General features: G+C 51.1%; 1 protein-coding gene across 2 annotated transcripts in view; it reads right to left on the bottom strand.

Moving 5' to 3' along the window:
• The window catches only part of LOC139372447 (interleukin-1 receptor accessory protein-like 1), a 364,639-nt gene that overhangs the window by 42,764 nt on the left and 296,875 nt on the right, over positions 1–25,000 (bottom strand). For both annotated transcript variants that reach the window (XM_071112164.1, XM_071112165.1), the window contains exon 8: positions 15,916–16,061. In XM_071112164.1, the coding sequence (XP_070968265.1) occupies positions 15,916–16,061 (146 nt within the window). The remainder of the gene's footprint in view (positions 1–15,915; positions 16,062–25,000) is intronic.

The following is a 25,000-nucleotide window of genomic DNA, read 5'->3' as shown; positions in this document are numbered from 1 at the left end:
CTCCACACCACCACACGCTCCGCACCCTCCACACCACCACACCTCCGCTCCCTCCAGACCCGCCACACCACTCCCAACAACCCACATGTCAGTGACAAATCCCGATGGCAGCCGTCCCTCCAAACACACTAGCCCTGTGAGGAGGAGGAGGGGGGGAAACAAGATTAATGTAGAGGTGCCCAGTAGCTCTGTCAAATCTATCGCTGTGTAAGTGAGGCACAGTCCCCGACCGCCGGGAGATCATTTGTCTTAATCTCTGAGAGTGTCAGGATGTGGGCTGTGGGCGCCAGGCAGAGAAGAATGGACCTCTTTAGTGTAATCTCTGACACCTGACCGACGGTGCGCTGATACACGGGGACAAGATCTTTGATTCAACCAGGAGATGGAGGGGAGAGAGGAGGAGAGAAGGAGAGGAAGGTAGAGGATGAGGGGGTGGGGAGGAAGAGGAAGAGGAAGAGGGAAGAGGAGGTAGAGGATGGGGGGTGGGGAGTTAGAGGAAGAGGAGGTAGAGGATGAGGGGGTGGGGAGGAAGAGGAAGAGGAGGTAGAGGATGAGGGGGTGGGAAGGAAGAGGAAGATGATGTATAGAATGAGGGGGTGGGGAGGAAGAGGAAGAGGAGGTAGAGGATGAGGGGGTGGGTAGGAAGAGGAGGTAGAGGATGATGGGGTGGGGAGGAAGAGGGAAGAGGAGGTAGAGGATGGGGGGTGGGGAGTTAGAGAAAGAGGAGGTAGAGGATGAGGGGGTGGGGAGGAAGAGGAAGAGGAGGTAGAGGATGAGGGAGTGGGGAGGAAGAGGAGGTAGAGAATGAGGGGGTGGGGAGAAAGAGGGAAGAAGATGTAGAGGATGAGGGGGTGGGGAGGAAGAGGGAAGAGGAGGTAGAGGATGAGGGGGTGGGGAGGAAGAGGAGGTAGAGGATGAGGGGGTGGGGAGGAAGAGGAAGAGGAGGTATAGAATGAGGGTGTGGGGAGGAAGAGGAAGAGGAGGTAGAGGATGAGGGGGTGGGGAGCAAGAGGAAGTACAGGAGGTAGAGAATGAGGAGGTGGGGAGGAAGAGGAGGTAGAGGATGAGGGGGTGGGGAGGATGAGGAAGAGGAGGTAGAGGATGAGGGGGTGGGGAGGAAGAGGACGAGGAGGTAGAGGATGAGGGCGTGGGGAGGAAGATGAGGTAGAGGATGAGGGGGTGGGGAGGAAGAGGAAGAGGAGGTAGAGTATGTGGGGGTGGGGAGGAAGAGGAGGTAGAGGATGAGGGGGTGGGGAGGAAGAGGAAGAGGAGGTAGAGTATGTGGGGGTGGGGAGTTGGAGGTAGAGGATGAGGGGGTGGGGAGGAAGAGGAAGAGGAGGTAGAGGATGAGGGGGTGGGAAGGAAGAGGAAGAGGATGAATAGAATGAGGGGGTGGGGAGGAAGAGGAGGTAGAGGATGAGGGGGTGGGTAGGAAGAGGAGGTAGAAGATGATGGGGTGGGGAGGATGAGGAAGAGGAGGTAGAGGATGAGGTAGAGGATGAGGGCGTGGGGAGGAAGAGGAGGTAGAGGATGAGGGGGTGGGGAGGAAGCGGAAGAGGAGGTAGAGTATGTTGGGGGTGGGGAGTTAGAGGAAGAGGAGGTAGAGGATGAGGGGGTGGGGAGGAAGAGGAAGAGGAAGAGGAGGTAGAGGATGAGGGGGTGGGAAGGAAGAGGAAGATGATGTATAGAATGAGGGGGTGGGGAGGAAGAGGAAGAGGAGGTAGAGGATGAGGGGGTGGGTAGGAAGAGGAGGTAGAGGATGATGGGGGGTGGGGAGTTAGAGGAAGAGGAGGTAGAGGATGAGGGGGTGGGGAGGAAGAGGAAGAGGAAGAGGAGGTAGAGGATGAGGGGGTTGGAAGGAAGAGGAAGATGATGTATAGAATGAGGGGGTGGGGAGGAAGAGGAAGAGGAGGTAGAGGATGAGGGGGTGGGAAGGAAGAGGAAGAGGATGTATAGAAAGAGGGGGTGGGGAGGAAGAGGAAGAGGAGGTAGAGGATGAGGGGGTGGGTAGGAAGAGGAGGTAGAGGATGATGGGGTGGGGAGGATGAGGAAGAGGAGGTAGAGGATGAGGTAGAGGATGAGGGCGTGGGGAGGAAGAGGAGGTAGAGGATGAGGGGGTGGGGAGGAAGCGGAAGAGGAGGTAGAGTATGTGGGGGGTGGGGAGTTAGAGGAAGAGGAGGTAGAGGATGAGGGGGTGGGTAGGAAGAGGAAGAGGAAGAGGAGGTAGAGGATGAGGGGGTGGGAAGGAAGAGGAAGATGATGTATAGAATGAGGGGGTGGGGAGGAAGAGGAAGAGGAGGTAGAGGATGAGGGGGTGGGTAGGAAGAGGAGGTAGAGGATGATGGGGTGGGGAGGAAGAGGGAAGAGGAGGTAGAGGATGGGGGGTGGGGAGTTAGAGAAAGAGGAGGTAGAGGATGAGGGGGTGGGGAGGAAGAGGAAGAGGAGGTAGAGGATGAGTGAGTGGGGAGGAAGAGGAGGTAGAGAATGAGGGGGTGGGGAGGAAGAGGGAAGAAGAGGTAGAGGATGAGGGGGTGGGGAGGAAGAGGGAAGAGGAGGTAGAGGATGAGGGGGTGGGGAGGAAGAGGAAGAGGAGGTAGAGGATGAGGGGGTGGGTAGGAAGAGGAGGTAGAGGATGATGGGGGTGGGGAGTTAGAGGAAGAGGAGGTAGAGGATGAGGGGGTGGGGAGGAAGAGGAAGAGGAAGAGGAGGTAGAGGATGAGGGGGTGGGAAGGAAGAGGAAGATGATGTATAGAATGAGGGGGTGGGGAGGAAGAGGAAGAGGAGGTAGAGGATGAGGGGGTGGGAAGGAAGAGGAAGAGGATGTATAGAAAGAGGGGGTGGGGAGGAAGAGGAAGAGGAGGTAGAGGATGAGGGGGGGGGTAGGAAGAGGAGGTAGAGGATGATGGGGTGGGGAGGATGAGGAAGAGGAGGTAGAGGATGAGGTAGAGGATGAGGGCGTGGGGAGGAAGAGGAGGTAGAGGATGAGGGGGTGGGGAGGAAGCGGAAGAGGAGGTAGAGTATGTGGGGGGGGGGGAGTTAGAGGAAGAGGAGGTAGAGGATGAGGGGGTGGGTAGGAAGAGGAAGAGGAAGAGGAGGTAGAGGATGAGGGGGTGGGAAGGAAGAGGAAGATGATGTATAGAATGAGGGGGTGGGGAGGAAGAGGAAGAGGAGGTAGAGGATGAGGGGGTGGGTAGGAAGAGGAGGTAGAGGATGATGGGGTGGGGAGGAAGAGGGAAGAGGAGGTAGAGGATGGGGGGTGGGGAGTTAGAGAAAGAGAAAGAGGAGGTAGAGGATGAGGGGGTGGGGAGGAAGAGGAAGAGGAGGTAGAGGATGAGGGAGTGGGGAGGAAGAGGAGGTAGAGAATGAGGTGGTGGGGAGGAAGAGGGAAGAAGAGGTAGAGGATGAGGGGGTGGGGAGGAAGAGGGAAGAGGAGGTAGAGGATGAGGGGGTGGGGAGGAAGAGGAGGTAGAGGATGAGGGGGTGGGGAGGAAGATGAAGAGGAGGTATAGAATGAGGGGATGGGGAGGAAGAGGAAGAGGAGGTAGAGGATGAGGGGTGGGGAGCAAGAGGAAGTACAGGAGGTAGAGAATGAGGAGGTGGGGAGGAAGAGGAGGTAGAGGATGAGGGGGTGGGGAGGATGAGGAAGAGGAGGTAGAGGATGAGGGGGTGGGGAGGAAGAGGACGAGGAGGTAGAGGATGAGGGCGTGGGGAGGAAGAGGAGGTAGAGGATGAGGGGGTGGGGAGGAAGAGGAAGAGGAGGTAGAGTATGTGGGGGTGGGGAGGAAGAGGAGGTAGAGGATGACGGGGTGGGGAGGAAGAGGAAGAGGAGGTAGAGTATGTGGGGGTGGGGAGGTGGTACGTTGTTGAAGGTTGTGTCTGGACCAGGGGTTATAAAGCAGAGCTAGATGGTTGTTTGGTTCTGGTGACATCACTCTATATCATGTTGGGTGTCTGGTGGATGGCTTGTGACATCACACTTTATCATGTTGACTGTCTGGTGGATGGCTTGTGACATCACCCTTTATCATGTTGACTGTCTGTTGGATGGCTTGTGACATCACCCTTTATCATGTTGACTGTCTGTTGGATGGCTTGTGACATCACACTTTATCATGTTGACTGTCTGGTGGATGGCTTGTGACATCACCCTTTATCATGTTGACTGTCTGTTGGATGGCTTGTAACATCACCCTTTATCATGTTGACTGTCTGGTGGATGGCTTGTGACATCACCCTTTATCATGTTGACTGTCTGGTGGATGGCTTGTGACATCACCCTTTATCATGTTGGCTGTCTGGTGGATGGCTTGTGACATCACCCTTTATCATGTTGGGTGTCTGGTGGATGGCTTGTGACATCACCCTTTATCATGTTGGCTGTCTGGTGGATGGCTTGTGATATCACCCTTTATCATGTTGACTGTCTGGTGGATGGCTTGTGACATCACCCTTTATCATGTTGGGTGTCTGGTGGATGGCTTGTGACATCTCCCTTCATAATGTTGGGTGTCTGGTGGATGGCTTGTGACATCACCCTTTATCATGTTGGGTGTCTGGTGGATGGCTTGTGATATCACCCTTTATAATGTTGGGTGTCTGGTGGATGGCTTGTGACATCACCCTTTATCATGTTGGGTGTCTGGTGGATGGCTTGTGACCTCACCCTTTATCATGTTGGCTGTCTGGTGGATGGCTTGTGATATCACCCTTCATCATTTTGGCTGTCTGGTGGATGGCTTGTGATATCACCCTTTATCATGTTGGCTGTCTGGTGGATGGCTTGTGATATCACCCTTTATCATGTTTACTGTCTGGTGGATGGCTTGTGACATCACCCTTTATCATGTTGACTGTCTGTTGGATGGCTTGTGACATCACCCTTTATCATGTTGACTGTCTGGTGGATGGCTTGTGATATCACCCTTTATCATGTTGACTGTCTGGTGGATGGCTTGTGACATCACCCTTTATCATGTTGACTGTCTGGTGGATGGCTTGTGACATCACCCTTTATCATGTTGACTGTCTGGTGGATGGCTTGTGACATCACCCTTTATCATGTTGGGTGTCTGATGGATGGCTTGTGACATCACCCTTTATCATGTTGGGTGTCTGGTGGATGGCTTGTGACATCACCCTTTATCATGTTGGCTGTCTGGTGGATGGCTTGTGATATCACCCTTTATCATGTTGGCTGTCTGGTGGATGGCTTGTGATATCATCCTTCATCATGTTGGCTGTCTGGTGGATGGCTTGTGATATCACCCTTTATCATGTTGGGTGTCTGGTGGATGGCTTGTGACATCACCCTTTATCATGTTGGGTGTCTGGTGGATGGCTTGTGATATCACCCTTTATCATGTTGGCTGTCTGGTGGATGGCTTGTGATATCACCCTTTATCATGTTGGCTGTCTGGTGGATGGCTTGTGACATCACCCTTTATCATGTTGGGTGTCTGGTGGATGGCTTGTGACATCACCCTTTATCATGTTGGGTGTCTGGTGGATGGCTTGTGACATCACCCTTTATCATGTTGGGTGTCTGGTGGATGGCTTGTGACATCACCCTTTATCATGTTGACTGTCTGGTGGATGGCTTGTGACATCACCCTTTATCATGTTGGGTGTCTGGTGGATGGCTTGTGACATCACCCTTTATCATGTTGGCTGTCTGGTGGATGGCTTGTGTCATGACGTGGCCCTCTTTGGATATAGCAAGCACCAACTGTCTCTCTCTCTCACCACCTCTCTCTTCCTCCTATACCAAGGCTCTGTTATCTCAGGTCGTAAATTCATGGAGGAGACTCTCTCCCTCATGCAGTATAGAAAGAGAAAGGTTCACAGTAGAACAAAGGAACTTCTTCTACCTCACAGAACTTGAGAACTGAACAATATCCATGTTTTGGAGAATGTATAACCGGTCGGTGGAGAATCCAGCTACGACCGGTCCGTTTTGTTTAATGTTTTTGACCTCATTGAGAGACAATACAGCCACATTACCATAACTCTGTTTATATAAGAGTCTCCGTTATGAGATGTGCATCTAATTATTGTATAAAATGAATGAGTAAAGATGAAACTATTTGTGAAATTATGTAATGTGATTTTAAACTGCTAATGAAAGAGAATCCAATTCCCTTTAAAGTTTCACTAAGTCATTGGCACGCCCCCATGAGCACAGACATCGATCTGGCATCATGGGTCAGCCTTTTTACTGTGCCGAATAAAACCCACACCTGGAGAAGCCCACTTCAGACCATGTGTACCTCGAGCATCGAGGGGGCTAAGGTTTGAGTAGAGACCACAAAAACCACAGGACAAGCTAAGGTTGTAATGGTTGCTGAATTCTTAACCATGTGGTTAAACTGAGACTATCGATTCGACAGAATAAGAGCAACTCTTCGATACTAATTACTAGTCTGCAGCTAGAAGTTATGTCGACCTGAAATGCGAAGGCCGACAACCGCCGACACATCTATTCTATAAGAACATTTCTGAATGTTACTCTGAATTATCCATTCTAACCAAAGTCCCCAGGGATGCAGAGAGAATCTCAGATGATCTTTCCAACAGAAAAAGGACAATTCCAACAGAGATGACAACGACACACTGTATATATATATATTGATTGCAGTTATCCCGAATGAGTGAGCATTCATGTGCAAAGGATTTGCATTTAAATTATTATAATTATCAACTGTGTAGTGTCTTTTGTCTTTCATGCCCTTCTCAGTCCCTTTGTCTACCAAGCCGCCATACCGGTTTAGCCCACTAGGGCACACCCCCTATCGTTTCGTTGTAACCATACCTACTGTTTGTTTGTTATGCATTTCTGTGATTATTTAGTTAGTTAATAAATAAATTATTAAGATAATTGATGTATGGATGATTCATAGTGAAGGCTGGGTTCATGCAGATAAACAACAATTTACGACGTTTGGAATGAGACTAACGTGAGGTAAAGAATAATTCATTAATTAGAAGATTTATTGATCAGATATTAAAATATCTGAAGTTATATTAGGACAATTATAATTTTGTAATCTTAAGATTCTCCTTGGTGCCCCAACTTCCAAGGTAATTACATTTACATGATTTGTTTAATCAAGTAATAATAATTACAGAGAATATATTTGATAAAATAAGTATTCACTTTAATGATGCCAAAGACAGAACACTTGTGAAATTATCCTTTATCATGTTGGATGTCTGGTGGATGGCTTGTGTTATGGTGTTGGGGGACAAGGCCCTGTCTGGTAGATAGCTTTGTTGTGGTGTTGGGGGACCAGGCCCTGTCTGGTGGATGGCTTGTGTTATGGTGTTGGGGGACTAGGACCTGTCTGGTAGATTGCTTCGTTGTGGTGTTGGGGGACCAGGCCCTGTCTGGTAGATAGCTTTGTTGTGGTGTTGAGGGATCAGGCCCTGTCTGGTAGATAGCTTTGTTGTGGTGTTGGGGGACCAGGCCCTGTCTGGTAGATAGCTTTGTTGCGGTGTTGGGGGACCAGGCCCTGTCTGGTAGACAGCTTTGTTGTGGTGTTGAGGGATCAGGCCCTGTCTGGTAGATTGCATTGTTGTGGTGTTGGGGGACCAGGCCCTGTCTGGTAGATAGCTTTGTTGTGGTGTTGAGGGATCAGGCCCTGTCTGGTGGATAGCTTTGTTGTGGTGTTGAGGGATCAGGCCCTGTCTGGTAGATAGCTTGTGTTGTGGTGTTGGGGGACCAGGCCCTGTCTGGTAGATAGCTTTGTTGTGGTGTTGGGGGACCAGGCACTGTCTGGTAGATAGCTTTGTTGTGGTGTTGGGGGATCAGGCCCTGTCTGGTGGATAGCTTGTGTTGTGGTGTTGGGGGATCAGGCCCTGTCTGGTGGATAGCTTGTGTTGTGGTGTTGAGGGATCAGGCCCTGTCTGGTGGATAGCTTGCGTTGTGGTGTTGAGGGATCAGGCCCTGTCTGGTAGATAGCTTGTGTTGTGGTGTTGGGGGATCAGGCACTGTCTGGTAGACAGCTTTGTTGTGGCATTGGGGGACCAGGCCCTGTCTGGTGGATAGCTTTGTTGTGGTGTTGGGGGACCAGGCCCTGTCTGGTAGATAGCTTGTGTTGTGGTGTTCTGGGATCAGGCCCTGTCTGGTGGATAGCATGTGTTGTGGTGTTGAGGGATCAGGCCCTGTCTGGTAGATCGCTTTGTTGTGGTGTTGGGGGACCAGGCCCTGTCTGGTGGATAGCTTTGTTGCGGTGTTGGGGGACCAGGCCCTGTCTGGTGGATAGCATTGTTGCGGTGTTGGGGGAACAGGCCCTGTCTGGTAGATAGCTTTGTAGTGGTGTTGGGGGATCAGGCCCTGTCTGGAGGATAGCTTTGTTGCAGTGTTGGAGGACCAGGCCCTGTCTGGTAGATAGCTTTGTTGTGGTGTTGGGGGACCAGGCCCTGTCTGGTAGATAGCTTTGTTGTGGTGTTGGGGGACCAGGCCCTGTCTGGTAGATAGCTTTGTAGTGGTGTTGGGGGACCAGGCCCTGTCTGCTGGATAGCTTTGTTGTGGTGTTGGGGGATCAGGCCCTGTCTGGTAGATAGCTTGTGTTGTGGTGTTGGGGGACCAGGCCCTGTCTGCTGGATAGCTTTGTTGTGGTGTTGGGGAATCAGGCCCTATCTGTTGGATAGCTTGTGTTGTGGTGTTGAGGGATCAGGCACTGTCTGGTAGACAGCTTTGTTGTGGCATTGGGGGACCAGGCCCTGTCTGGTGGATAGCTTTGTTGTGGTGTTGGGGGACCAGGCCCTGTCTGGTAGATAGCTTGTGTTGTGGTGTTCTGGGATCAGGCCCTGTCTGGTGGATAGCATGTGTTGTGGTGTTGAGGGATCAGGCCCTGTCTGGTAGATCGCTTTGTTGTGGTGTTGGGGGACCAGGCCCTGTCTGGTGGATAGCTTTGTTGCGGTGTTGGGGGACCAGGCCCTGTCTGGTGGATAGCATTGTTGCGGTGTTGGGGGACCAGGCCCTGTCTGGTAGATAGCTTTGTAGTGGTGTTGGGGGATCAGGCCCTGTCTGGTGGATAGCTTTGTTGCAGTGTTGGGGGACCAGGCCCTGTCTGGTAGATAGCTTTGTTGTGGTGTTGGGGGACCAGGCCCTGTCTGGTAGATAGCTTTGTTGTGGTGTTGGGGGATCAGGCCCTGTCTGGTGGATAGCTTTGTTGTGGTGTTGGGGGACCAGGCCCTGTCTGGTAGATAGCTTTGTAGTGGTGTTGGGGGACCAGGCCCTGTCTGCTGGATAGCTTTGTTGTGGTGTTGGGGGATCAGGCCCTGTCTGGTGGATAGCTTGTGTTGTGGTGTTGGGGGACCAGGCCCTGTCTGCTGGATAGCTTGTGTTGTGGTGTTGAGGGATCAGGCCCTGTCTGCTGGATAGCTTTGTTGTGGTGTTGGGGAATCAGGCCCTATCTGTTGGATAGCTTGTGTTGTGGTGTTGAGGGATTAGTCCCTGTCTGGTGGATAGCTTGTGTTGTGGTGTTGAGGGATCAGGCCCTGTCTGGTAGATAGCTTGTGTTGTGGTGTTGGGGGATCAGGCACTGTCTGGTAGATAGCTTTGTTGTGGTATTGGGGGACCAGACCCTGTCTGGTGGATAGCTTTGTTGTGGTGTTGGGGGACCAGGCCCTGTCTGGTAGATAGCTTTGTTGTGGTGTTGGGGGACCAGGCCCTGTCTGGTAGATAGCTTTGTTGTGGTGTTGGGGGACCAGGCCCTGTCTGGTAGATAGCTTTGTTGTGGTGTTGGGGGATCAAGCCCTGTCTGGTGGATAGCTTGTGTTGTGGTGTTGGGGGATCAGGCCCTGTCTGGTGGATAGCTTGTGTTGTGGTGTTGAGGGATCAGGCCCTGTCTGGTGGATAGCTTGCGTTGTGGTGTTGAGGGATCAGGCCCTGTCTGGTAGAGAGCTTGTGTTGTGGTGTTGGGGGATCAGGCACTGTCTGGTAGATAGCTTTGTTGTGGTATTGGGGGACCAGGCCCTGTCTGGTGGATAGCTTTGTTGTGGTGTTGGGGGACCAGGCCCTGTCTGGTAGATAGCTTTGTTGTGGTGTTGGGGGACCAGGCCCTGTCTGGTGGATAGCTTGCGTTATGGTGTTGGCGGACCAGGCCCTGTCTGCTGGATAGCTTTGTTGTGGTGTTGGGGGATCAGGCCCTGTCTGGTAGATAGCATGTGTTCTGGTGTTGGGGGACCAGGCCCTGTCTGGTAGATAGCTTTGTTGTGGTGTTGGGGGAATCAGGCCCTGTCTGGTAGATAGCTTTGTTGTGGTGTTGGGGGACCAGGCCCTGTCTGGTGGATAGCTTTGTAGTGGTGTTGGGGGACCAGGCCCTGTCTGCTGGATAGCTTTGTTGTGGTGTTGGGGGATCAGGCCCTGTCTGGTGGATAGCTTTGTTGTGGTGTTGGGGAATCAGGCCCTATCTGTTGGATAGCTTGTGTTGTGGTGTTGAGGGATCAGTCCCTGTCTGGTGGATAGCTTGTGTTGTGGTGTTGGGGGATCAGGCACTGTCTGGTAGATAGCTTTGTTGTGGTATTGGGGTACCAGGCCCTGTCTGGTGGATAGCTTTGTTGTGGTGTTGGGGGACCAGGCCATGTCTAATAGATAGCTTTGTTGTGGTGTTGGGGGACCAGGCCCTGTCTGGTGGATAGCTTGTGTTATGGTGTTGGGGGACCAGGCCCTGTCTGCTGGATAGCTTTGTTGTGGTGTTGGGGGATCAGGCCCTGTCTGGTAGATAGCCTGTGTTCTGGTGTTGGGGGACCAGGCCCTGTCTGGTAGATAGCTTTGTTGTGGTGTTGGGGGAATCAGGCCCTGTCTGGTAGATAGCTTTGTTGTGGTGTTGGGCGACCAGGCGCTGTCTGGTGGATAGCTTTGTTGTGGTGTTGGGGGATCAGGCCCTGTCTGCTGGATGGCTTTGTTGTGGTGTTGGGGTATCAGGCCCTGTCTGCTGGATAGCTTTGTTGTGGTGTTGGGGGACCAGGCCCTGTCTGGTGGATAGCTTTGTTGCGGTGTTGGGGGACCAGGCCTTGTCTGGTAGATAGCTTTGTTGTGGTGTTGGGGGACCAGGCCCTGTCTGGTAGATAGCTTTGTTGTGGTGTTGGGGGACCAGGCCCTGTCTGGTGGATAGCTTTGTTGTGGTGTTGGGGGATCAGGCCCTGTCTGGTGGATAGCTTGTGTTGTGGTGTTGAGGGATCAGGCCCTGTCTGGTGGATAGCTTTGTTGTGGTGTTATGGGACCAGGCCCTGTCTGGTAGATAGCTTTGTTGTGGTGTTGAGGGATCAGGCCCTGTCTGGTGGATAGCTTTGTTGTGGTGTTGAGGGATCAGATCCTGTCTGGTGGATAGCTTGCGTTATGTTGTTCTGGGATCAGGCCCTGTCTGGTAGATAGCTTGTGTTGTGGTGTTGGGGGACCAGGGCCTGTCTGGTAGATAGCTTTGTTGTGGTGTTGGGGGACCAGGCACTGTCTGGTGGATAGCTTGTGTTGTGGTGTTGGGGGATCAGGCACTGTCTGGTAGACAGCTTTGTTGTGGCATTGGGGGACCAGGCCCTGTCTGGTGGATAGCTTTGTTGTGGTGTTGGGGGACCAGGCCCTGTCTGGTGGAAAGCTTTGTTGCGGTGTTGGGGGACCAGGCCCTGTCTGGTGGATAGCTTGTGTTGTGGTGTTGGGGGACTAGGCCCTATCTGGTGGATAGCTTTGTAGTGGTGTTGGGGGACCAGGCCCTGTCTGCTGGATAGCTTTGTTGTGGTGTTGGGGGATCAGGCCCTGTCTGGTGGATAGCTTTGTTGTGGTGTTGGGGAATCAGGCCCTATCTGTTGGATAGCTTGTGTTGTGGTGTTGAGGGATCAGTCCCTGTCTGGTGGATAGCTTGTGTTGTGGTGTTGGGGGATCAGGCCCTGTCTGGTGGATAGCTTGTGTTGTGGTGTTGAGGGATCAGCCCCTGTCTGGTGGATAGCTTGCGTTGTGGTGTTGAGGGATCAGGCCCTGTCTGGTAGATAGCTTGTGTTGTGGTGTTGGGGGATGAGGCACTGTCTGGTAGATAGCTTTGTTGTGGTATTGGGGGACCAGACCCTGTCTGGTGGATAGCTTTGTTGTGGTGTTGGGGGACCAGGCCCTGTCTGGTAGATAGCTTTGTTGTGGTGTTGGGGGACCAGGCCCTGTCTGGTAGATAGCTTTGTTGTGGTGTTGGGGGACAAGGCCCTGTCTGGTAGATAGCTTTGTTGTGGTGTTGGGGGATCAGGCCCTGTCTGGTGGATAGCTTGTGTTGTGGTGTGGGGGATCAGGCCCTGTCTGGTGGATAGCTTGTGTTGTGGTGTTGAGGGATCAGGCCCTGTCTGGTGGATAGCTTTGTTGTGGTGTTGAGGGACCAGGCCCTGTCTGGTAGATAGCTTTGTTGTGGTGTTGGGGTATCAGGCCCTGTCTGCTGGATAGCTTTGTTGTGGTGTTGGGGGACCAGGCCCTGTCTGGTGGATAGCTTTGTTGCGGTGTTGGGGGACCAGGCCTTGTCTGGTAGATAGCTTTGTTATGGTGTTGGGGGACCAGGCCCTGTCTGGTAGATAGCTTTGTTGTGGTGTTGGGGGACCAGGCCCTGTCTGGTGGATAGCTTTGTTGTGGTGTTGGGGGATCAGGCCCTGTCTGGTGGATAGCTTGTGTTGTGGTGTTGAGGGATCAGGCCCTGTCTGGTGGATAGCTTTGTTGTGGTGTTGGGGGACCAGGCCCTGTCTGGTAGATAGCTTTGTTGTGGTGTTGGGGGAATCAGGCCCTGTCTGGTAGATAGCTTTGTTGTGGTGTTGGGGGACTAGGCCCTGTCTGGTGGATAGCTTTGTAGTGGTGTTGGGGGACCAGGCCCTGTCTGCTGGATAGCTTTGTTGTGGTGTTGGGGGATCAGGCCCTGTCTGGTGGATAGCTTTGTTGTGGTGTTGGGGAATCAGGCCCTATCTGTTGGATAGCTTGTGTTGTGGTGTTGAGGGATCAGTCCCTGTCTGGTGGATAGCTTGTGTTGTGGTGTTGGGGGATCAGGCCCTGTCTGGTAGATAGCTTGCGTTGTGGTGTTGAGGGATCAGGCCCTGTCTGATAGATAGCTTGTGTTGTGGTGTTGGGGGATGAGGCACTGTCTGGTAGATAGCTTCGTTGTGGTATTGGGGGACCAGACCCTGTCTGGTGGATAGCTTTGTTGTGGTGTTGGGGGACCAGGCCCTGTCTGGTAGATAGCTTTGTTGTGGTGTTGGGGGACCAGGCCCTGTCTGGTAGATAGCTTTGTTGTGGTGTTGGGGGATCAGGCCCTGTCTGGTGGATAGCTTGTGTTGTGGTGTGGGGGATCAGGCCCTGTCTGGTGGATAGCTTGTGTTGTGGTGTTGAGGGATCAGGCCCTGTCTGGTGGATAGCTTTGTTGTGGTGTTGAGGGACCAGGCCCTGTCTGGTAGATAGCTTTGTTGTGGTGTTGGGGTATCAGGCCCTGTCTGCTGGATAGCTTTGTTGTGGTGTTGGGGGACCAGGCCCTGTCTGGTAGATAGCTTTGTTGTGGTGTTGGGGGACCAGGCCCTGTCTGGTGGATAGCTTTGTTGTGGTGTTGGGGGATCAGTCCCTGTCTGGTGGATAGCTTGTGTTGTGGTGTTGAGGGATCAGGCCCTGTCTGGTGGATAGCTTGTGTTGTGGTGTTGAGGGATCAGGCCCTGTCTGGTAGATAGCTTGTGTTGTGGTGTTGAGGGATCAGGCCCTGTCTGGTGGATAGCTTGTGTTGTGGTGCTGGGGGACCAGGCCCTGTCCGGTAGATAGCTTTGTTCTGGTGTTGGGGGATCAGGCCCTGTCTGGTACATAGCTTTGTTGTGGTGTTGGGGGATCAGGCCCTGTCTGGTAGATAGCTTTGTTGTGGTGTTGGGGGACCAGGCCCTGTCTGGTAGATAGCTTTGCTGTGGTGTTGGGGGATTAGCCCCTGTCTGGTGGATAGCTTGTGTTGTGGTTTTGGGGGATCAGGCCCTGTCTGCTGGATGGCTTTGTTGTGGTGTTGGGGTTTCAGGCCCTGTCTGCTGGATAGCTTTGTTGTGGTGTTGAGAGATCAGGCCCTGTCTGGTAGATAGCTTTGTTGTGGTGTTGGGGGACCAGGCCCTGTCTGGTGGATAGCTTTGTTGCGGTGTTGGGGCAGCAGGCCCTGTCTGGTAGATAGCTTTGTTGTGGTGTTGGGGAACCAGGCCCTGTCTGGTAGATAGCTTTGTTGTGGTGTTGGGGGATCAGGCCCTGTCTGCTGGATGGCTTTGTTGTGGTGTTGAGGGATCAGGCCCTGTCTGGTAGATAGCTTTGTTGTGGTGTTGGGGGACCAGGCCCTGTCTGGTGGATAGCTTTGTTGTGGTGTTGGGGGATCAGGCCCTGTCTGCTGGATGGCTTTGTTGTGGTGTTGGGGTATCAGTCCCTGTCTGCTGGATAGCTTTGTTGTGGTGTTGGGGGACCAGGCCCTGTCTGGTGGATAGCTTTGTTGCGGTGTTGGGGGACCAGGCCTTGTCTGGTAGATAGCTTTGTTGTGGTGTTGTGGGACCAGGCCCTGTCTGGTAGATAGCTTTGTTGTGGTGTTGGGGGACCAGGCCCTGTCTGGTGGATAGCTTTGTTGTGGTGTTGGGGGATCAGGCCCTGTCTGGTGGATAGCTTGTGTTGTGGTGTTGAGGGATCAGGCCCTGCCTGGTAGATAGCTTGTGTTGTGGTGTTGAGGGATCAGGCCCTGTCTGGTGGATAGCTTTGTTGTGGTGTTGGGGGACCAGGCCCTGTCTGGTAGATAGCTTTGTTGAGGTGTTGGGGGAATCAGGCCCTGTCTGGTAGATAGCTTTGTTGTGGTGTTGGGGGACCAGGCCCTGTCTGGTAGATAGCTTTGTTGTGGTGTTGAGGGATCAGGCCCTGTCTGGTAGATAGCTTTGTAGTGGTGTTGGGGGATCAGGCCCTGTCTGGTGGATAGCTTGTGTTATGGTGTTGGGGGACCAGGCCCTGTCTGCTGGATAGCTTTGTTGTGGTGTTGGGGAATCAGGCCCTGTCTGGTGGATAGCTTTGTTGTGGTGTTGGGGGATCAGGCCCTGTCTGGTGGATAGCTTGTGTTGTGGTGTTTAGGGATCAGGCCCTGTCTGGTGGATAGCTTGTGTTGTTGTGTTGGGGGATCAGGCCCTGTCTGGAAGATAGCTTGTGTTGTGGTGTTGAGGGAACAGGCCCTGTCTGGTGGATAGCTTGTGTTGTGGTGTTGGGGGATCAGGCCCTGTCTGGTGGATAGCTTGTGTTGTGGTGTTGAGGGATCAGGCCCTGTCTGGTAGATAGCTTGTGTTGTGGTGTTGAGGGATCAGGCCCTGTCTGGTGGATAGCTTGTGTTGTGGTGTTGGGGGATCAGTCCCTGTCTGGTGGATAGCTTGTGTCGTGGTGTTGAGGGATCAGGCCCTGTCTGGTAGATAGCTTTGTTGTGGTGTTGAGGGATCAGGCCCTGTCTGGTAGATAGTTTTGTTGTGGTGTTGGGGGATCAGGCCTTGTCTGGTGGATAGCTTGTGTTGTGGTGTTGTGAGATTGGGCCGTGCTCTGGAATGAAGCTAATGCTGTCATCACGGTGATGGATGGAGATGCATCGAGTCCAGAACCTGCTCTGGTAGACGTTAGTCAGCCAATGGGCTCTGACCACCAAGATTTGAAAGGATGCAACGTGTCTAGAAAAACAGAGAGAGATGAACACGGTCCCTCTGCTGCTTCTCTGAATTGGCATCAAGATAACAGCTGTCTATCTGTCGGTCTCCAGCCCTGAAAACACATTTCAATGTTTGACGTTGATGTGACATTAAGCAGGTATCTTAAAAATGAAACAGACAGAATAACCTTCAGATAATTATGGTTTTAAGTGAAAACTCAGCTGCGTGTGTGTGTGTGTGTGTGTGTGTGTTTGTGTGTCTGTGTGTCTGTGTGTCCACCTCTCTTTGTGAGCTGGATGTTGGCCTGCCGTCTGCCGTTGCCATTCTCCACGAAGCAGGAGTAGTTCCCCAGATCAGCCTCTTCCACCGAGTCAATGGTCAGGGTGATCGACACCTCCTGCTCTCCCAGGTGCTCCCGGATAAGCCTGCAGAGAAGACAATAGAAGAGGAGAAGAGAATAGGAGAAGAGAGAAGCAGAGAGGAGAGGAGAACGTAGACAAAAGGAGAGAGAAAAGGAGAGAAGAGGAGAGGAGAAGAGAGAAGGGAGAAGAGAGAACAGAGAAGAGAACGTCTCTGTGAGGATTCTGTCTGTGATTGATTGACAATTACCAAGCATTATCCACCTCACTGTGACTTGATTACCCAGGAGGGCTGGCTTGGGGGGCAGATTAGTGAGGATGCTAATTACACTGGAGACGTGACTTGACATGAATTGGCCTTGATACAGATTGTGGACAGAATAGCAGTAAAAGCATCAACACAAGTGATGGTACACTTTACAAACCATGGATGGCCATAATACCACAAAGACAGCATACATTAAAAACTTGAAGTGGTCAGTCATCATTATTACAGACTTTACAGTCATTTCAATGAAAGTCAACAGCATTGTTTCAGCTCGCACAGTGTTGTAAGATAACTAGATAAATAATGAGGTTGAAAAAGTATCTTCTTATAGCGGCATGCTGCTATGGAAACAGAGGAACGGCAGAGAAAAACAATATGAGTTAAAAAGTAAAGGAATCTCTCCTGCTAGGCACACACAGAGCAGGCGGAACAAATGGAAAAATAATGATCTCTATTCTTTAGTGTTTACAGATATCGGCCGCCATTCTGTCTCTTTTATGACACTGAGCCTAATGACGTGGAGACGCTCAACAGACTATATAGTAGACTAGATACAGAGACTGACGTGGAGACGTTCAACAGACTATATAGTAGACTAGATACAGAGACTGACGTGGAGACGTTCAACAGACTATATAGTAGACTAGATACAGAGACTGACGTGGAGACGTTCAACAGACTATATAGTAGACTAGATACAGAGACTGACGTGGAGACGTTCAACAGACTATATAGTAGACTAGATACAGAGACTGACGTGGAGACGATCAACAGACTATATAGTAGACTAGATACAGAGACTGACGTGGAGACGTTCAACAGACTATATAGTAGACTAGATACAGAGACTGACGTGGAGACGTTCAACAGACTATATAGTAGACTAGATACAGAGACTGACGTGGAGACGTTCAACAGACTATATAGTAGACTAGATACAGAGACTGACGTGGAGACGTTCAACAGACTATATAGTAGACTAGATACAGAGACTGACGTGGAGACGTTCAACAGACTATATAGTAGACTAGATACAGAGACTGACGTGGAGACGATCAACAGACTATATAGTAGACTAGATACAGAGACTGACGTGGAGACGTTCAACAGACTATATAGTAGATTAGATACAGAGACTGACGTGGAGACGTTCAACAGACTATATAGTAGACTAGATACAGAGACTGACGTGGAGACGTTCAACAGACTATATAGTAGACTAGATACAGAGACTGACGTGGAGACGTTCAACAGACTATATAGTAGACTAGATACAGAGACTGACGTGGAGACGATCAACAGACTATATAGTAGACTAGATACAGAGACTGACGTGGAGACGTTCAACAGACTATATAGTAGACTAGATACAGAGACTGACGTGGAGACGTTCAACAGACTATATAGTAGACTAGATACAGAGACTGACGTGGAGACGTTCAACAGACTATATAGTAGACTAGATACAGAGACTGACGTGGAGACGTTCAACAGACTATATAGTAGACTAGATACAGAGACTGACGTGGAGACGTTCAACAGACTATATAGTAGACTAGATACAGAGACTGACGTGGAGACGATCAACAGACTATATAGTAGACTAGATACAGAGACTGACGTGGAGACGTTCAACAGACTATATAGTAGATTAGATACAGAGACTGACGTGGAGACGTTCAACAGACTATATAGTAGACTAGATACAGAGACTGACGTGGAGACGTTCAACAGACTATATAGTAGACTAGATACAGAGACTGACGTGGAGACGTTCAACAGACTATATAGTAGACTAGATACAGAGACTGACGTGGAGACGTTCAACAGACTATATAGTAGACTAGATACAGAGACTGACGTGGAGACGTTCAACAGACTATATAGTAGACTAGATACAGAGACTGACGTGGAGACGTTCAACAGACTATATAGTAGACTAGATACAGAGACTGACGTGGAGACGTTCAACAGACTATATAGTAACTAGATACAGAGACTGACGTGGAGACGATCAACAGACTATATAGTAGACTAGATACAGAGACTGACGTGGAGACGATCAACAGACTATATAGTAGACTAGATACAGAGACTGACGTGGAGACGATCAACAGACTATATAGTAGACTAGATACAGAGACTGACGTGGAGACGTTCAACAGACTATATAGTAGACTAGATACAGAGACTGACGTGGAGACGATCAACAGACTATATAGTAGACTAGATACAGAGACTGACGTGGAGACGATCAACAGACTATATAGTAGACTAGATACAGAGACTGACGTGGAGACGTTCAACAGACTATATAGTAACTAGATACAGAGACTGACGTGGAGACGATCAACAGACTATATAGTAGACTAGATACAGAGACTGACGTGGAGACGTTCAACAGACTATATAGTAGATTAGATACAGAGACTGACGTGGAGACGATCAACAGACTATATAGTAGACTAGATACAGAGACTGACGTGGAGACGTTCAACAGACTATATAGTAGATTAGATACAGAGACTGACGTGGAGACGTCACCCGTTTCAGCCCATCATATAACCCAGAGGTGTTATGTGTGAGAGGTAAGCCTAGAGGTTAAATGACTTCAGTCCTCTCTTGAGAGAGTTGAAGCATCTGTAATCATTTGCTTCTCATGACCATCTTGTCCTCCCCGTCTGTAATGTGGGATCACTGTACAGTAGTTCACAAACAAGAGAACAGAATCATTTGATGATGGGGAGTTACCGGGGTGATAGACGACTAAATCCCTCTCCATGATGAAGGAAGTTTCTGATTAACTTCCCCAACGTCATGGAGCCCAGACCAGGCTTTGTGGAATCTAGCTCCGACTACATTGATTCTCCCAAGATCAACACTTCAAAACATTTTAATTATTAAACGGCCACCTTGTACCTATGTTTGTCCTCTGTAGTTGCATTCCTTTCTGTTTGCTGGAATCCATACTATTTCAATAAACGTTAATAAAATATAACCACAGACTGTTTGCTCATTGCTGTTGTTCTAAGATGGCAAATCAGCACAAATGCACATGTGCTAATTTAATCTCAACAAGTAAACAGTTGTTGGTGGTATTTGATTCATGTTTATTGAAAAGGTATGGATTTCAGCAACTACAGACGGCATCATCCTCCTCCATCCCTCTCCATCCCTCTTATCCTCATCAATCCCTCTCCATCCCTCTTATCCTCATCCATCCCTCTCCAGCCCTCTTATCCTCCTCTATCCCTCTCCAGCCCTCTTATCCTCCTCCATCCCTCTCCATCCCTCTTATCCTCCTCCATCCCTCTCCATCCCTCTTATCCTCACCCATCCCTCTTATCCTCCTCCATCATCCCTCTTATCCTCCTCCATCCCTCTCCAGCCCTCTTATTCTCCTCCATCCCTCTCCAGCCCTCTTATCCTCCTCCATCCCTCTTATCCTCCTCCATCCCTCTCCAGCCCTCTTATCCTCCTCCATCCCTCTCCATCCTCCTCCTCCATGCCTCTCCACCCCTCTTATACTCCTCCATCCCTCTCCAGCCCTCTTATCCATCTCCATCCCTCTCCATCCTCCTCCTCCATCCCTCTCCAGCCCTCTTATCATCCCCCATCCCTCTCCAGCCCTCTTATCCCGCACCATCCCTCTCCAGCCCTCTTATCCTCCTCCATCCCTCTCCAGAACTCTTATCCTCCTCCATCCCTCTACAGCCCTCTTATCCTCCTCCATCCCTCTTATCCTCCTCTATCCCTCTCCATCCTCCTCCATCCCTCTCCATCCTCCTCCATCCCTCTACATCCTCCTCCATCCCTCTACATTCTCCTCCAATCCTCTACATCCTCCTACATCCCTCTATATCCTCTTCCATTCCTCTCCATCCACCTCCATCCCTCTATATCCCCCTCTATCCCTCTCCATCCTCCTCCATCCCTCTCCAACCCCCCTCATCCCTCTACATCCCTCTATATCCCTCTCTATCCATCTCCATCAACCTCCATCCCTCTCTATCCCTCTCCATCCTCCTCCATCCCTATCCATCCCTCTCCACCCTCCTGCATCCCTCTATATCCTCCTCCATTCCTCTCCATCCACCTCCATCCCTCTCTATCCCTCTCCATCCTCCTCCATCCCTCTCCATCCTCCTCCATCCTCCTCCATCCCTCTCCATCCCTCTCCATCTCCCTCCATCCACCTCCATCCCTCTCTATCCCTCTCTATTCACCTCCATCCCTCTATCCCTCTCCATCCACCTCCATCCCTCTCCATCCCTCTATATCCCTCTCCATCCACCTCCATCTCTCTATATCCCTCTCCATCCCTATCCATCCTCCTTCATCCCTCTCTATCCCTCTCCATCCACCTCCATCCCTCTATATCCCTCTCCATCCACCTCCATCCCTCTTATATCCCTCTTTCACTCTCTATCCCTCTCTATCTCTCTCCATCCACCTCCATCCCTCTATATCCCTCTCCATCCCTATCCATCCTCTTTCATCCCTCTCTATCCCTCTCTATCCCTCTCCATCCTCCTCCATCCCTCTCCATCCTACATCCCTCTCTATCCCTCTCCATCCCTCTATATCCCTCTCCATCCACCTCCATCCCTCTCCATCCACCACCATCCCTCTCCATCCACCTCCATCCCTCTATATCCCTCTCCGTCCACCTCCATCCCTCTATATCCCTCTCTATCCCTCTCCATCCACCTCCATCCCTCTCTATCCCTCTCCATCCTCCTCCATCCCTCTCCATCCACCTCCATCCCTCTATATCCCTCTCCATCCACCTCCATCCCTCTATATCCCTCTCTATCCCTCTCCATCCACCTCCATCCCTCTCTATCCCTCTCCATCCTCCTCCATCCATCTCTAGCCCTCTCCATCCTCCTCCATCCCTCTCCATCCCTCTCTATCCCTCTCCATCCACCTCCATCCCTCTCCATCCCTCTCCATCCACCTCCATCCCTCTCCATCCCTCTCCATCCATGTGCCAATTGAATCTCAACAAGTAAACAGTCGGTGGTCGTATTTGATTAATGTTTATTGAAAAGGTATGGATTTCAGAAAACAAAGAAAGGAAAGCAACTACAACCAACATCCTCCTCCTCCATCCCTCTCCAGCCCTCTTATCCTCCTACATCCCTCTCCAGCCCTCTTAACCTCCTCCATCCCTCTCTAGCCCTCTTATCCTCCTCCACCCCTCTTATCCTCCTCCATCCCTCTCCAGCCCTCTTATCCTCCTCCATCCCTCTCCATCCTCCTCCATCCCTCTCCATCCACCTCCATCCCTCTATATCCCTCTCTATCCCTCTCCATCCTCCTCCATCCCTCTATATCCTCCTCCATCCCTCTCCATCCTCCTCCATCCCTCTACATCCTTCTCCATCCCTCTATATCCTCCTCCATCCCTCTCTATCCCTCTCCATCCACCTCCATCCCTCTATATCCCTCTATATCCCTCTCCATCCCTCTCTATCCCTCTCCAGCCACCTCCATCCCTCACCATCCTCCTCCATCCCTCTCCATCCCCCTCCATCCACCTCCATCCCTCTATATCCCTCTCTATCCCTCACAGCCTCCTCCATCCCCCTCTATCCCTCTCAATCCCTCTCCATACTCCTCCATCCCTCTCCATCCCTCTCTATCCCTCTCCATCCTCCTCCATCCCTCTCTATCCCTCTCCATCCACCTCCATCCCTCTCTATCCCTCTCCGTCCTCCTCCATCCCTCTCCATCCCCCTCCATCCACCATCCCTCTCTATCCCTCTCAATCCACCTCCATCCCTCTATATCCCTCTATACCCCTCTCCATCCACCTCCATCCCTCTCTATCCCTCTCCGTCCACTTCCATCCCTCTATATCCCTCTCCATCCTCCTCCATCCCTCTATATCCTCCTCCATCCCTCTCCATCCTCCTCCATCCTCCTCCATCCCTCTCTATCCCTCTCCATCCTCCTCCATCCCTCTATATCCTCCTCCATCCCTCTATATCCCTCTCCATCCTCCTCCATCCCTCTACATCTTCCTCCATCCCTCTATATTCTCCTCCATCCCTCTCTATCCCTCTCCATCCACCTCCATCCACCTCCATCCCTCTCCATCCCTCTCCATCCTCCTCCATCCCTCTCCATCCTCCTCTATCCCTTTCTATCCCTCTCCATCCCTCTCCATCCCCCTCTATCCCTCTCTATCTCTATCAATGCCCCTCTATCCCTCTCCATCCACCTCCATCCCTATCTATCCCTTTCCATCCACCTCCATCCCTATCCATCCCTGTCCATCCCTCTCCATCCCCCTCCATCCACCTCCATCCCTCTCTATCCCTCTCCATCCACCTCCATCCCTCCATTTCCCTCTATATCCCTCTCCATCCACCTCCATCCCTCTATATCCCTCTCTATCCCTCTCCATCCACCTCCATCCCTCTATATCCATCTCTATCCCTCTCCATCCACCTCCATCCCTCTCTATCCCTCTCCATCCCTCTATTCCCCTCTATATCACTCTCCATCCACCGCCATCCCTCTATATCCCTCTCTATCCCTCTCCATCCTCCTCCATCCCTCTCTATCCCTCTCCATCCTCCTCCATCCCTCTCTATCCCTCTCCATCCACCTCCATCCCTCTCTATTCCTCTCCATCCCTCTATTTCCCTCTATATCCCTCTCCATCCACCTCCATCCCTCTATATCCCTCTCTATCCTTCTCCCTCCTCCTCCATCCTCCTCCATCCCTCTATATCCTCCTCCATCCCTCTATATCCTCCTCCATCCCTCTATATCCCTCTCCATCCTCCTCCATCCCTCTACATCCTCCTCCATCCCTCTATATTCTCCTCCATCCCTCTCTATCCTTCTCTTGATTACCAACATCGACGAGACGGCTTACAGGGAAGAGGTGAGGGCCCTCGGAGTGTGATGTCAGGAAAATAACCTCACACTTAACGTCAACAAAACAAAGGAGATGATTGTGGACTTCAGGAAACAGCAGAGAGAGCACCCCCCTATCCACATCGATGGGACAGTAGCGGAGAGGGTAGTAAGTTTTAAGTTCCTCGGCGTACACATCACAGACAAACTGAATTGGTGCACCCACACAGACAGCATCGCGAAGAAGGCGCAGCAGCGCCTCTTCAACCTCAGGAGGCTGAAGAAATTGGCTGTATACAGTTGCCTGGTACGGCAACTGCTCCGCCCACAACCGTAAGGCTCTCCAGAGGGTAGTGAGGTCTGCACAACGCATCACCGGGGGCAAACTACCTGCCCTCCAGGACACCTACACCACCCGATGTCACAGGAAGGCCATAAAGATCATCAAGGACAACAACCACCCGAGCCACTGCCTGTTCACCCTGCTATCATCCAGAAGGCGAGGTCAGTACAGGTGCATCAAAGCTGGGACCGAGAGATTGAAAAACAGCTTCTATCTCAAGGCCTTCAGACTGTTAAACAGCCACCACTAACATTGAGTGGCTGCTGCCAACACACTGACTCAACTCCAGCCACTTTAATAATGGGAATTGATGTAAAATATATCACTAGTCACTTTAAACAATGCTACTTAATATAATGTTTACATACCCTACATTATTCATCTCATATGTATATGTATATACTGTACTCTATATCATCTACTACATCTTTATGTAATACATGTATCACTAGCCACTTTAAACTATGCCACTTTGTTTACATATCCTACATTACTCATCTCATATGTATACTCTGTACTCGATACCATCTACTGCATCTTGCCTATGCCGTTCTGTACCATCACTCATTCATATCTTTATGTACATATTCTTTATCCCTTTACACTTGTGTGTATAAGGTAGTAGTTTTGGAATTGTTAGGTTAGATTACTCGTTGGTTATTACTGCATTGTCGGAACTAGAAGCACAAGCATTTCGCTACACTCGCATTAACATCTGCTAACCATGTGTATGTTACAAATACATTTTATTTTATTTGATCCTCCTCCATCCCTCTCCATCCACCTCCTTCCCTCTCTATCCCTCTCCATCCACCTCCATCCCTCTCCATCCACCTCCATCCACCTCCCTCCCTCTATATCCCTCTCTATCCCCCTCCATCCACCTCCATCCCTCTCCATCCACCTCCAATCCTCTATATCCTCATCCATCCCTCTCCATCCACCTATATCCCTCTCCATCCCTCTCTATCCCTCTCCATCCCTCTATTCCCCTCTATATCACTCTCCATCCACCGCCATCCCTCTATATCCCTCTCTATCCCTCTCCATCCTCCTCCATCCCTCTCTATCCCTCTCCATCCTCCTCCATCCCTCTCTATCCCTCTCCATCCACCTCCATCCCTCTCTATTCCTCTCCATCCCTCTATTTCCCTCTATATCCCTCTCCATCCACCTCCATCCCTCTATATCCCTCTCTATCCTTCTCCCTCCTCCTCCATCCTCCTCCATCCCTCTATATCCTCCTCCATCCCTCTATATCCTCCTCCATCCCTCTATATCCCTCTCCATCCTCCTCCATCCCTCTACATCCTCCTCCATCCCTCTATATTCTCCTCCATCCCTCTCTATCCTTCTCTTGATTACCAACATCGACGAGACGGCTTACAGGGAAGAGGTGAGGGCCCTCGGAGTGTGATGTCAGGAAAATAACCTCACACTTAACGTCAACAAAACAAAGGAGATGATTGTGGACTTCAGGAAACAGCAGAGAGAGCACCCCCCTATCCACATCGATGGGAC

This window comes from Oncorhynchus clarkii, chromosome 18, assembly GCF_045791955.1.
Source record: "Oncorhynchus clarkii lewisi isolate Uvic-CL-2024 chromosome 18, UVic_Ocla_1.0, whole genome shotgun sequence".
NCBI classification, from domain to species: Eukaryota; Metazoa; Chordata; class Actinopteri; order Salmoniformes; family Salmonidae; genus Oncorhynchus; species Oncorhynchus clarkii.
The sequence above is the reverse complement of the archived record's forward strand: the minus strand, read 5'-3'. Positions and strand labels throughout refer to the sequence as shown.